General features: G+C 39.0%; 1 protein-coding gene across 4 annotated transcripts in view; it reads left to right on the forward strand.

The window, feature by feature from the left end:
* Positions 1 to 13565, forward strand: part of nsd1b (nuclear receptor binding SET domain protein 1b) — a 38557-nt gene that overhangs the window by 7437 nt on the left and 17555 nt on the right. For all 4 annotated transcript variants that reach the window (XM_047379191.1, XM_047379188.1, XM_047379189.1 and 1 more), the window contains exons 3-11: positions 1150 to 1294; positions 3697 to 3866; positions 4052 to 6989; positions 8147 to 8259; positions 8399 to 8654; positions 9894 to 9994; positions 11132 to 11174; positions 12066 to 12301; positions 12388 to 12525. In XM_047379191.1, the coding sequence (XP_047235147.1) occupies positions 1150 to 1294; positions 3697 to 3866; positions 4052 to 6989; positions 8147 to 8259; positions 8399 to 8654; positions 9894 to 9994; positions 11132 to 11174; positions 12066 to 12301; positions 12388 to 12525 (4140 nt within the window). The remainder of the gene's footprint in view (positions 1 to 1149; positions 1295 to 3696; positions 3867 to 4051; positions 6990 to 8146; positions 8260 to 8398; positions 8655 to 9893; positions 9995 to 11131; positions 11175 to 12065; positions 12302 to 12387; positions 12526 to 13565) is intronic.

A 13565-nucleotide genomic window follows, 5' to 3' on the forward strand; every position in this document is an offset into this window, starting at 1 on the left:
ATTATTCAGAGAATCGGGCAAGAGTCCCATGGTAACTCTGGATGAGCTATAGTGATCCACAGCTCAGGTTGGATCATCTGTTGACAGCACACCTATTAGTTGTCTACTTGGCAAACCAGGCCATTTTTGTAAGAAAGCCATTGTTGAAAAAAGACACAAGAAGTCAACAAACCATGTAGGGGACACACAAGACATTTGATGAGACTAAAATTTAACCTTTTGGCCCACATGCAAAACACTCTTTGTGGAGGAAAATTAACAATGCACATCCTAGTGAACACACCTTTGCAACTGTGAAACATGGTGATGGCAGTATAATGCTGGGGGAGGTTTTTTTTTCAGTATAAACAGAGAAGCTGGTCAGAGTTGATGGTTAGAAGGAGGGAGCTAAATATAGGGCAAACCTGGAAGAGAACCTGTTAGAGGCTGCAAAGACCTAGTGTGGGGTGGAGGTTCAGCTTTAACCAGGACAATGACCCTACATACCACCACATACCGCCAGAGCTACAATGGGATGGTTTGATTTGTATGTTTTAAATTTGACCGATCAAAAACTGAACTGAAATTCAGGAGTTTTAAACATGGGGATCTCAACATTTTGTTGGCTGTTGTCCCCCAATGACTCTACATTTACCTCCTGACAAAAGTTTACTTCCTCTGGTCCAGCAGCGAACAGGTGCTGCATTAGCAACAGGGCCAGGGCCCGAGCTAAGCAGGTGGAAACACAAGGAACTGGTGCTAAGTAAACTCTAGCACCAGTTTAAATTCAAATGTACGCCATACTTTTCAGATTTTTATTTGCTAAAAAATGAAAACCATGTGTGATTTTCATTCTACTTAGCAAATATTCCCTGTGTGTTGTGGTGTCTAAAAACTTCCTTTAATCTGATGAAATATGAAGTTCAAGGGATATGAACATTTTAGCAAGGCTCAATAAATTTCTACATAAGATGAAAGAGGCTGAGTGTATTGAGAGCCAACTGATTCGGCTTGTCAGCTGTGAAGACAACGTAATTAGGATTCATAACAAAGATTCACTCTGTCACTGCTTCTGAAATAATTTTACACTGATATGAGTGAACAGTTTGTCTTTGTGGGTTTATTTTTTCAGCACATCTCAATCATAAACATAATCTGTTTGTCCTGCAGCAGCCGAACAACCTGAAGAAAAAGCCTTTGCCTCCTGTGAAATTTCTTGAGGGCGAAGTCATATGGGCAAAGTTCAACCGAAGACCATGGTGGCCCTGTGAAGTGGTTGTCGACCCCTCACTGGGAGTCTATCACAAAATGAAAGGTTGGTGTGAAAACAGTGTTCACTAGCTGTGATAATAAGCAATGGAGTGGGGTTTTGCCATTTTTTCTTCCATCAGCTATAAATTAGTAATTTCAGCCATTATTTAAAAAAAGTCCCACTGTGAACAAAATGGGATTAAGGCTGTTACTCGTCTCTTGGAGATAATTTTGTAAACCTGATATAAAAAAAAACACATGCGGAAAAAAAAGTTTTCTAATCTAATGTAATGCTTTAGTAGTCTAAACAGTATTCTGTGCTTCTTTCATAAGAACCCTGTGATCCTGCTAGGCTAGATGAAAGTTACACTTTACTTGCAAAACAAGCAACATTTTTACCAGCTAAACTGACTATGATAAATGTTAGTGTCATATAATGATGGTTACCAGGTAACCAAACAGGAAATCATGATGCAGAATATCTTTTAGAAGAATAACTGAAAGTGCAGAAATGTAAAAAAAAAAATAATTTGTGAGACACAGGTGGAGAACATGGTGGAAACAGTTAGGTACCTATAGTCAACTGAGAATGCCAGAGAGTACAAGTACTAACTGAAGGTCGATGAGCTAATTAAGAACAAGAAACAGGTGTAAGTTAGATAACTTAATGCTAAACGACTCATGGTATAATAATGAAAATGTTACACAAGCTCCATATTATAAATCCTATCACATAATAAATGTTAGTTGTAGCAGCAGCCACAGTTTCTGCTTTTTTTCCATAGGATTTCTGGTATTTCTGATTCTGAGATAATTGTTATCTATTAGTGCCTAATAAGCATGTCACACAGAATGCTCAGTGACCAAAGATTTAAACTTGAGATCCTTTGCTTATGATTTTCACAATAAAGGTTTTGTCTACTACAGACTTGTATTTGTCATGGTGTAGGGTTGTTTGGTTTTTGGTTTCTGGTTTTTTTTTTCTTATGTTTTTCCCAGTTAAGGTTTTGACTCGTTCTTTTGTTATTTTCCTGTTTATGCTTTTGTTTCATGTTTTTCTAATTATATTTCTGTTAGTTTGTTTCCTTGGATTTGCGTTCTGTTCAAGCCATGTTTTGCTCCTGTCACGTTGTGTTCTCTGTTAATTAAGTTTATTCGGTTCACCTGTCCAAGTTAATCTGTCTCCTTGCTCCACCTGTACCATGCTCCATTTATACACACCTGTTCAGTTATTCGTCGCGGAAACATCTTTCTCTCTCATGCTCATGTCTAGCTCTCTAACCAAGTCTTGTCTTTTTTTTGATCATGCCATGCCTGTCTTGCCTGCCCGTTTGTTTTGTTCCTGCCACCTGCTGAGTGAGTTTTTGTAATTAAACCTTTTCTTCACTTACCATCACGCTGCCTGCTCGTCTGCATTGTGGGGTCCAATATCAAGTAAACCGTGACAGAACCGTGACAGTATTATGATCAAATATTACTAATTCTGAATTAACTTAGACAGCTTGCTGTAGCCAAATGTAAGCAAACATTCTAAACCAGCTAAACATTTGCTGATTGAGCTTTTTTACTGCTAAAATGTTGGATATTAAAATTGGTTGGTTAGTTAAACTCTAAGCTAGTTAAACTTATTGAAGTAGCTTAATCTTAGCAAGTAACACTTGCTGAAGTAGACAAATATTAGCTAATGTTGCTGAAGCAACCAATGTTAGCTAATCAAACTTGCTAAAGCAGACAAATTATAGCTAACTTGACTTGCCAAAAAAGCTAACTTGTAGCTAAATGTTAGGTAATTAAACATGCTAAAGTAGCTAATGATAACTAATTAAATGTGCTATAGTAGCTAAAGTTAGGTAATTAAACATTTTGTTAAGCATTTGGCTAGGTTGACAAATAAAACCTACAAGAGTAGCTTAATGTTAGCTAGTTATATTTGCTAAAACAGAAAAAAGCTAACTAATTTCTAGTAGTTAAATCTCAGTTAATTAAACTTGCTAACTAATTGTAGGTTGCATTTGAAGTACCAAAATTGTTCAAGAGGTCCTGATAATTGTAAGGGGGAAATAACTCGGAAAATACACAGGAAATAAATTATCTTTAGGAAATTCCTGAAGACCTTCAGAAAACTGTGACCTTGCTAAATGTTTGCTAGTTCAGACATAAAAAGAATGATTTATTTTCAGAAGATCACAAGACTTGGTTTGAATGACTTTTCAGAGATCAGTATTTGTACTTAGGCCTATTTCTGTATCTGGCCAAACGTTTAGTGACTTCTAACAAGACATAAGAAGTACTGTGATTTTAACTGTTATGTTTTGTTTTGTTTAATGAATTATGCTTCAACATCTGAAACCACCTTGGTTGATATGTTTCATCCATATTTTAGTGGCTCAGTTGTGTACTTTCTTGGCATTGCAGTTGTAATTTCCACTTCATAATATAATGCCTAATTTTTTCTTTATTTTCTAGAGCCCAGTGACAGGCCTAGTCGGCTCTACCATGTCCGGACCTTTGGGGAGCCAAAGGAGCTTGTATGGGTGGAGGAAAAATCAACTCACACTTTCCATGGAGGCTTTGAATTTGACCAACTGCTTTTGCGCCGAAGAAACAAGCAAAGAGAGCAGAACAACAAAAACACTGTAAATGTTAAATTGTGAATTACTTGCATTGTGTGATGAAAGGTTGGTCCTACACATTGCTGTGGGGATGAGTAAATGTCATCAAAGACATGAAAAGAAATCTATGCCAGAAACAGCATGGAAAAATAATAGCATATTGTTTTGTGTAAATAAATCTGTGCACATTATTTCTTATCTCACTACAGATTGCTAAGCGTTTTCAGCTTTCCTGGAAATTCAGTGTGGCAGAGGCTGAATCTGTACTGTCTGGGCGATCCAAGATGACTTCCTCCTTGGCGTCATCCAAAGACCAAGCGTTTTCCTGTAGTTCCCCACCAGAGGTTCAGAAGAAGCCCCATTCAGCCATTCCTTCGCCCACTTTACTGGTTCCCACTGTTTCGGAACCATTGCACTTAACAAATGGATCCACTTCATCTACAGTAATGACTCAAACAAAATCAAGCACTTTAAAGAAAACTTCTAGCAAGAAGAAGCAAAGCAAATCCCTTAAGGACATTGGGAGTAAAAACTCTAAAAAGACGTTGCATTGTAGTCTTGAACAATCTCATGGAGATAACAGAGAGTGTCCATACTCTGATCTTGACTCAGTCCCTAAAATTTTGTGTCCTAAAGCACTTGAACATCAGCCCAAGCTACTTCCTTCTCAAAAGTCTGTATCAGTAGTGAAACAACTAAAGAAACAGCCCGAGGTCCAGACTGGTCTTTGGTTTACTAAATCAGGTAAAGACAGGCGACCTAAAACTACCAGTGCAGTCCCAGACCGTTCTCTCTTTAGTAAGGGTCACCGTAAGAAAAAACACTCATCCACGGTTAGTAAGAAGGCACACGTTCCTTCTGCCTCACTAATTGGCGGGGGTTCCAATGACCTGGTTGCATTGATAGACAAGAATAAGCCAACAGATAATGCTCCAGTACTTGAACAGTCAGTACCCGAGAAATGTAGAAGTAGTGAGTCTAACTCTACTGGAGGAGGTGGCAGTTCTGTTGAGCAGTCAGGATGTTGGAATACACAAAAGACCCAGTTGTCAACTGACAATGCTTGCTCCAAAGGTAAACGGTCTTCTCAGGACATTACAAACCCTTCGAGCAGTTCATCCGATAGCCCAGATGTTAAAAGAGACTTGCATCCCTCAAAGAAAGTCAGGTTGAATGACCACTCAGGTTCTTTAAAGAGTGTAAAGTGTGTAAATCGAACTGAACTTTCTGTCGTAATAGCTACTAAACAACTTAATATAACTGAAAAACCTGAACAGGAGAAAGAAAGCAAGAAGACTTTGGTGTCGTGTTTAGAAGTTGAAACAAACGATTCAGTCTCAGGATTAGAAAAGCAAACAAATCTAGTCTCTAAATGTAGACTGCCCTTTGTGAAACTGATACGAAAGGAGATAGAAGATAATAATTATCTAAACTCAAATGTGACAGTTTGTCCCAATGACACAAGTGAATGCAAAACGAAAGAGAATACATCAGACACTAATGTGAATAAAGCATCCACTAATAAATCAGACTCAATAGGCAGCAAAGTAAGTGCCTCCACAGATCAAACTGCACCTTCAAAATCCAGTAAGGTCTCAGTCAAGAAGTTAAAAGCTAAGAATGAGTCTGGCCTACTCCATCTTTCATCGGAATCACCACCTGGCAATAATGCTCTGGCTTCCATGAAATCTTCTGACGAGTTTACTAGCCCAGTGGAACAGATACCAGTGTCAGATGTTAGCCCAATAAGTATGGCCACTTTATCATCTAACGTATCTAACCGATCAGAATATAAAAAAATTTCTGTCTGCAATCAAACAAAGACATCCTCTAACCAGTCGGACAGTACAGAGGAAAACCTTTCAACTATTAAAGCTGCAGCTTCTCCAACTAGAAATTCACACATCACTCAAGGTCTGTCTCCTCCAAAATCCAAAAATGCTGTTCACAGACTAAAGCGAGCTAAAGAAGTTAAGAAAGTCCTAAAAGAGCACCCTGCCCATCTTCCAGCCAGCAATCGACTGATGACCAGAGCACTTAAAGCCTTGCAAGAGGTAGACCAGAAGAAGTGTAAAAAAGTCCAAGACCAAGAGATTGAACAAAATAAGTTGTTAAACCCTTTGGAAAAAGTTGAGGATCTCATCTGGAACCCTGAGCCTAAACTTGATAGTTGCACTAATATAAAACTTCACAAATCTACTCACATTGACAATAGTGAATGTGATCAAGGCACCTTTTCTAGATGTAGCTCACCTTCTTTGGTGTTCTCTGATTCAGATGATTTTGAAGGTGATGTTAAAAGTGAAGATGAAGACCTTTCAGTTTCTTCAACTCCCCCAATGGACTTCATACCCCTTACTTCTAGGGTAAAAGCAAAGCACGAAGATCAGTCCTCTGCAATACAATCTTCATCACCCCCCTCACCATTTTCTTTCATGAAAGAATTTAATAATGTAAAGGAGGTTTCCTTTCAGTCCTTAGCAAATGGTAGCAATGGGAAACCAGTCTCTTTCAAGCCAGACTCAAAATACAAGTTTAGCACTTTTCTTATGATGTTAAAGGACTTGCATGACACTAGAGAGCGAGAAGGTGCACCCCTAGAGTTAGAGATTGGGCCACCCAGTGCGCATGTGAAAGAGGAGCCCTTGGTGATACCACACAAGGCTCCACTGGAAAGACATGATCAGAAAATTGAATGTGTTCTTAGCAATACTGATCCAATCCCAGACAAACATGTGATTGCACAAAATGGGCGTGGTACAGGTCAGAAACCCAAGAGGACCTATAACAGAAGGGGCAGCACCCATTGGCTGAAAAGGAAAACCAATCGCACCAATCATTCTGCCAGGTCTGGACCTGGTTTTCCAGGACTTGGGTCAAGAACAGTTTCCTGGCCAATAGGGGACCTCTCATCAAAAATGCTGGATGTACAAAGCAGCAGCAGCTGGGAGAGCCAGGTTGGTTGTAGGCTGGGTGGGCAAGAGGAGGAGCAGGAGAGGTGGAAAATATTGAAGGGCAGTCATCAGATTACTATGCCTTTGGAAAGGAGGGGGGCTCCAACACTCACCCTGGAGCAGTCAACCAGCCTTGTTGGAAGTGAGAAAGACTTGATTCATGAAGCTGGGAAACAAGACAAGGCTTCAGCAGGTAAGGAGAGTCTAATGCACTGTCCTTACAAAATACTAACAACTGAAGGTTGCCATTTTCTACAGCATGATCTAGTTTGTGCTATATGATAAACCAAGGTCAACACAACTTAACAACTGATGCCTTCCTGCCATTAGAGCTGATGGAGTGACAAAGACCACCACCATTGTTTTTTGACAGACAGAATCAAAACTCAGTCATTTTCTAACACTTAAGAGTCCCAGAAGACCTATAACGTAGATGCAGTGTTACTCTATATGCATTTATTGTCTGCCATAAGAGAAGACTAAAGGGAGGGTAAACATGCAAACTATGATAGGTAAGTTGGCATACTTTTCTATCTGACGTTAATAACATGAAGACAATACAGGACTTTGGATAAATTGTTGTTCATTGCAACTCATGGACAATTTTCCAGTCTGTTATTGCACCATTTTAGTTAGCCTAGCTAACAAGATTGGCACCTGTTGTGGTCTTTTGCTGCTGTAGCCCACCTGCTTCAAGTTTCCACATGTTGTGCATTCAAAAACGGTATTCCTTATACCCTGGTCCACACAACTGCTACTTTCTTGGCTGTTCTTTGAAAACTAGAGAAATGGTTGAGCACTAAAAATCCAGTACATCAGCAGTTTCTGGAATAGTGAGATCAACCCATCTAGCACCAACAACATGCCACAGTCAGCATAGCTTATATCCCCAGTCTTTCCTATTCTTATGTTCAGTTTGATCTTCAGCAAGTTGTCTTCAATACGTCTAGAAGTAAATGGACTGAACTTATATAGCGCTTTTCCAGTCATACAGACCACTCAAAGCGCTTTACACTAGAGCCACATTCACACTCACTATCGCTCACACATTCATACACCGATAGGTAGGCAACTTGAGGTTAAGTGCCTTGCCCAGGGGCACATCGACAAATGGCAGGAGGGAGATGGAATCAAACCCACAACCTTCTGATTGCAAGACGACTACTCTTCCTACTGAGCCACAGTCGCCACAGTCTAAATGCATCAAGTTTGATTCACATCATGTGATTCGCTAATTTACTATGTTTTTAACAAGCAGTTAATTAGGCCTACCTAATCAAATGGTGAGTGAGTATTTAGCCACATTCAAGAGGATCTTTTTAAATGTTATCATTCTTTTTGTGTTTTTAGAACATAAACGAATACGAAAACCCAGCAAGAGACTGCTTGAATGGACTGAGGAGAACAACCAAATTTGCTCCACAAGAAAGAAACCAAAAAAGCCTCTCCAGTTGATTGGAAAGGTAAAAATGATGCAAAGTGAGCTCTGTTCTCTTCTTTTAATCTTATGTTGTTATGAATCTGTTAAAGTTTGACTCCAATCAGGCAGTTTAGGCTCTTGAAATCAAACTTCGTACTCACAATCTTTTTTTTTTCTATCAGGCCAATGAATCTGTTACTTCTCTGTCTGAGCTTTCGCAATTGGACAAGAACATACCTGACAGCTCGTCTTCCTCCTTACTTCCTGAAATATTAACGCCACCCCCTGAAGAATTCGCTCCGAGGACGCCTTCAGAACTTCAGATTCCCAAAGCAGAACACCTGTCAACCCAAGAGATTCCAGTGCTTTCCATAGACTCCTTAACTCCTCCTCCTGAAGCTGAACCCTTGCTGTCAGAAGGCCTCGTCAAAGACAACAGTAAGACAGAAATATGAAATATATATAATTATATATTGTTGATCTGTTGCTGCAATAATGATAAATATTTGCATATCTTTTATAGCTTTACGGAGTAATTTTGGACACTTTTGACAGCATGTCTTCAGTGCAATGGGATTTCTAACACAAATCTGTTCAGACATTTGCTTTAGAAATGTCTGTATGGTCGACACAGTGCCAGCAAAACAAGACCAAATCTTCACTGCTCCACCACTGTGCTTGAATGTTGGTATGAGGATGCTCTCCAGACATGTCACTGTGTATTGTGACTAAAATATTTCTAATTGAGTCTGTTCAAAGCATTGTTTTGGAGAACATGTGGTTCAGTAAGACGCAACCTTGCAAACCCAGTCAATGCTGCTAAATTCTTTATAGTGAGGACATTCTCTCCTGTGCCCCTCTAATAAGTTTTTGTGCAGTGTTTCTCTAATTGACTTTCATGAAAAGTTCATGACAGTACTTGCAAAGTATTGCCATTAACTTTAATGCTGAAAATGTTAACTTAGGCCTGCGTAGTCTGAGAAGAAGCTCTTTGGGAGGGTTATGTCTTAGCTGGTCGAACGGTCTAAGCTAGGGTTTAAGGCAGACTCAGAACTTGCAGAAGGGGCCGTGAATCCCTTCTGGCCCGGGAAACCCTTGGGATCCCCTATAATGAGCTGGAGAGCGCCACGGGAGAGAGAGATGTATGAGTTTCCCTTCTTGACCTGTTACGACTGCAGCCCAATCTCATGTGGAAGACGATAAATGAATTGACGAATGTTTTACACAAAGATTGGCAACAGAAGTTCAAGCTTTTTCTTTGTGTTCTCCAGCAAATGTCCGAAACCTCTGCATGTACTGCGGTGTTCACAGTTGTGATGATCACTTAATTTATTTATATGATTTCCAACACCTGGCTACTACAGACCATGTTAAATACTATGAAAACAGTAGAGATGGACTTAGTTACTGCTTTGTTCTTGGCTTTATTGTTAAATAACATTAGAAATACTTCATCATGTTGTGTGTTGTATTCACCTTATAGCCTATAACATGAATGTAAGCTAAGACAGCTCAGTGTAGGTCAGTTTCCCAAGATAAAGAGGGGAGGAACAATCATGTTGATTATAAAAGACCTGAAAAGTCCTTCAGTTCGGTCTTCAATGTGTCTTTTGTCATATGGTGTCAGAAGGTCTTTGTAGTTTCTGATGTGGCTTCTCTGTAATCTTTCATGAACAGAAGTTGCTCCTGTGCTTGAAAAGAAGAGGAAGAGGAAGCCCACTCAGAAGATCCTGGAGTACTGTTTGGACACCGAGGTATCTACAGTCCCAAAGAAGAAGGTACAGCGATTACTATCTGGTACATCGCAGCATAAATCTGCATACACGTTATGTTATTCTTTACGTTCCTCAGATCTCTGATAATGTAAGCAGAGCCTTGGTTCTGTGCTGTCTTGTATGACCTGCTCTTAACTTTCCACATGTTGTCACAGATATCTCAGACATTAAGGATTTTCAGTGATTTAACACAACAAACAATGATTAGTGTGTTTTGTTTCATTACCCTATAACTTAACACCACAGGGCAGAAACAAAAACCTTACCTGAGGTCCGTCCGGTGACACCTATCAGTCAGATGCAACAGATGAGTCATCTTCCAGCAGTTATGTTTATTTTAGATTAAGCACACCGACATATCGTTAAGAACCACTTCTTTAAGTAGTAGTAAACCAAGGCAGTACTGAAAGTACCGCTGAGTGTACAAGAATGGGAAATTACATCATATGAACATACAAAGATTTCTACATATTAGACTAGTTTTACTTTTGGTCTTTTGCTTTCCTGCTGCAACTAGTTTAATTATTAAAGTTAATTCAGGTTGAGATGGCATCAAAAGGCATGAAATCTTTATTTATTTATTTATTCTATTTTAAGTGTAATTTTAATTTTCCCTCACAATTGACCCCAGGGTTACCAGAAATAAATACAAAAACTGAAGGCAAATTTAAAGTAGCCTGTTCTCTCTTTTAAACAAACCCTTTTAACTAATGAAGCGCGATGAAGAGGTCTCTCACTGTGGGTTTATAATTACCCGAGGCCCTGATGCTTTTGAGCAAAAGTCACCACAGAAAAAAAGGATGCAGTTCAGTTTGTAGTAAAATAGAAACCTGAGAGGAAAAAATACAAGAACCAAATAATCATCTTATTGTTTCTTTTGTATTAAAATGAATAATTTCTGATAAAAATAAGAGTACAGATATTTGCACTTTTATAACCTGTCAGAAAAAATAATGAGTGTACATACATATATATACTGTACACATCTCTTCTTTTATTTTTTTAACATCTCTAAAGTTTATATATTTTGATTTAATATCTGCACACTGTCAGCATGCGAAAGTCAAATTCCTTGTTTATGCACAAACTTGGCCAGAAAAGCTCATTCTGATTCTGATCATGTTTAACATTTCTTTTCAGATGAAACCAATGAAGACAAATTCAAACGCCGCACCTCAACCAGGTCCGTAAGACGTCTTACATTATTGTCCAGTAATATTGATTTATGCACCGCCCCATCCCCACCTCCCACGTGTTGTACTTCCATTGTAAAGATGTGTAAAAAAAACATCAAATATATTTGTTTCTTGTTGTAATTGTGTAATCTCCCAAAATCCAACTTTAATAAGTGCATTTATTACAATCCCACAATAATAAATAATTCTATGGTACTCATAACAATTTATATAAAACAAATATAACCAAAACATGTTTGCAATTAGGTCTTGAATAGGATCAGAGTGTCTCTGCACATTTTAATTAGTAATCCATGACGTATTGTTTCCCTAGGCTATAAATATGACATGGCACAGGCCGGTGTCTCTGATCCACTTTTCAAAATGGGAAATGCAGGAGAACATGGCTTTCAAGGAAGACAAATGTGTCAGGAATTGTCTACAAGAATACAGCAGCAGTCAGAGCAGCAATAAAAACAGTTTAAAACAGCTGGAGGTTTGGCAAACAAGGCTGGACAAGGATCCGCCATGCACAGTGAGCAACAAGGCAAGGGGGGTAGAAATACATATTGCATAACTGCAGCAAAGAGCGCCACCTTTTGGTCACCAAAAAAACATTTTGAAATTATATTCTTGGGGTTTAAAGCCCTTTTTAATAAATTGTTTCATAAGAAGTCTGTAAAAAGCCAGAAGGAAACTGTCCAAAGTAATGATCATTTAAATTGCATATCGTTTTTATTAGAGTTACTGTGCTGTAATTTCTCCTTTTTCTTTAAAAAGTGCAAAACTGTGAAAGCAGACAGACTGAAATACTAAAATCTACCATCAAAATAATCGAACAGAGGAGATTCAGTTGCTGTGTGTTGTTTGGCGTCAGTAATTTACTGCCTTCTACACAGATTCTGCTCCACCATCTTCTAAATCCAAGATCAAACCACATCCAGCCTCCACACCAGTCTCTGAGGTCACCACCTGCACACCCGTTACCCCAATTCAGACTGAAAGCCCTCCCGAACCTCCTGCTCCGGAGTCAGAACTGCCTGAACCTGAACAGGTGGAGACGGCACCAGCAGATGTCTCTCAGTCTGATGACAACAGCATTCAGGAGGACACAAGGGACTCAGTGGAGTCAGAGGTGAACTGACTTTTATTTGAGGACACATTTCTTCCTCTGGTTAAAGTTGATAGCTAAAATGGAAACATCTTTATGTGTATTTGCAGGATGACAAGTTTGGGCTGGAGCACAGGTTCTCCTCCATGAAGGACGACCTGTTGCTGTGTGACGAGTCAGTTTTACCTGCGAGGAAGATCATAGGTGACCGTGGAGGGCCAGCATCCATGAAGGAGAATGTGTGTCAGGTAAATGAAATATGGAGTTTATAGAGCTGTGTAAGGAAGCTTTGGAGGATTGAGAACATGCATAGAAGACCAAACAACTTAAAACACATTTACATTGGAAGAAGATCCCACCAAGCAGTCTGTTGGAGGGTGGATGGTCATGGTCTTTTTTAGGGTCTGGTTGAGGTCTTCTGGCCTGTGTTAAGAATGCATTTGGCTTCATTTTACTCATGATTCTAAACAGGCACAGATAAGTACGAAGGTGGCAGCAGCATCACGATTAATTTCAGATTGAAAGAAGTTTTTTAAACTTCGAGATCAGCGTAGATTGTAAATCTTCCTTAGGCAACTGGGCTTCTTGGAAACGATTTACCTCTCTCTTGAGTTCTGAGCTTGGTTGAGGAGTATCAAGTAAGTTGTAGTTACAATAATCCCACTAAAGGCCATTAAATACTCCACAAGAACAGAGGCATTTGTTTTACTGCAACAACATAGTTAATTCAGGATCGTTTATATTTCACAAGAACTCAAGACCAAAACTCCTAGGGAATCTTCTTTGGTCTTCTCCACTGCAGCACACCACCTTTATATTTCTCTGACACCACACAAGTAAATAAGATCTGCCCAGAATATGTGTCAAGAACAAGCTGCAAGAACTACAAAACCAAGACGACGAGAAGAGAATTATGTAATTTAAGGTGTTTTCAAACTCCACAACAGAGAAATTTCTTTTCTCTTCTAGGGTTGCAATGAACGAAATCATCCAGTTCCTGCAGCATGTTCTTGACACCTTTTCTGGGCAGAATTACAGGTCCTTCTCAAAATATTAGCATATTGTGATAAAGTTCATTATTTTCCATAATGTCATGATGAAAATTTAACATTCATATATTTTAGATTCATTGCACACTAACTGAAATATTTCAGGTTTTTTATTGTCTTAATACGGATGATTTTGGCATACAGCTCATGAAAACCCAAAATTCCCATCTCACAAAATTAGCATATCATTAAAAGGGTCTCTAAACGAGCTATGAACCTAATCATCTGAATCAACGAGT

This window comes from Girardinichthys multiradiatus, chromosome 11 (genome assembly GCF_021462225.1).
Source record: "Girardinichthys multiradiatus isolate DD_20200921_A chromosome 11, DD_fGirMul_XY1, whole genome shotgun sequence".
NCBI lineage: Eukaryota > Metazoa > Chordata > Actinopteri > Cyprinodontiformes > Goodeidae > Girardinichthys > Girardinichthys multiradiatus.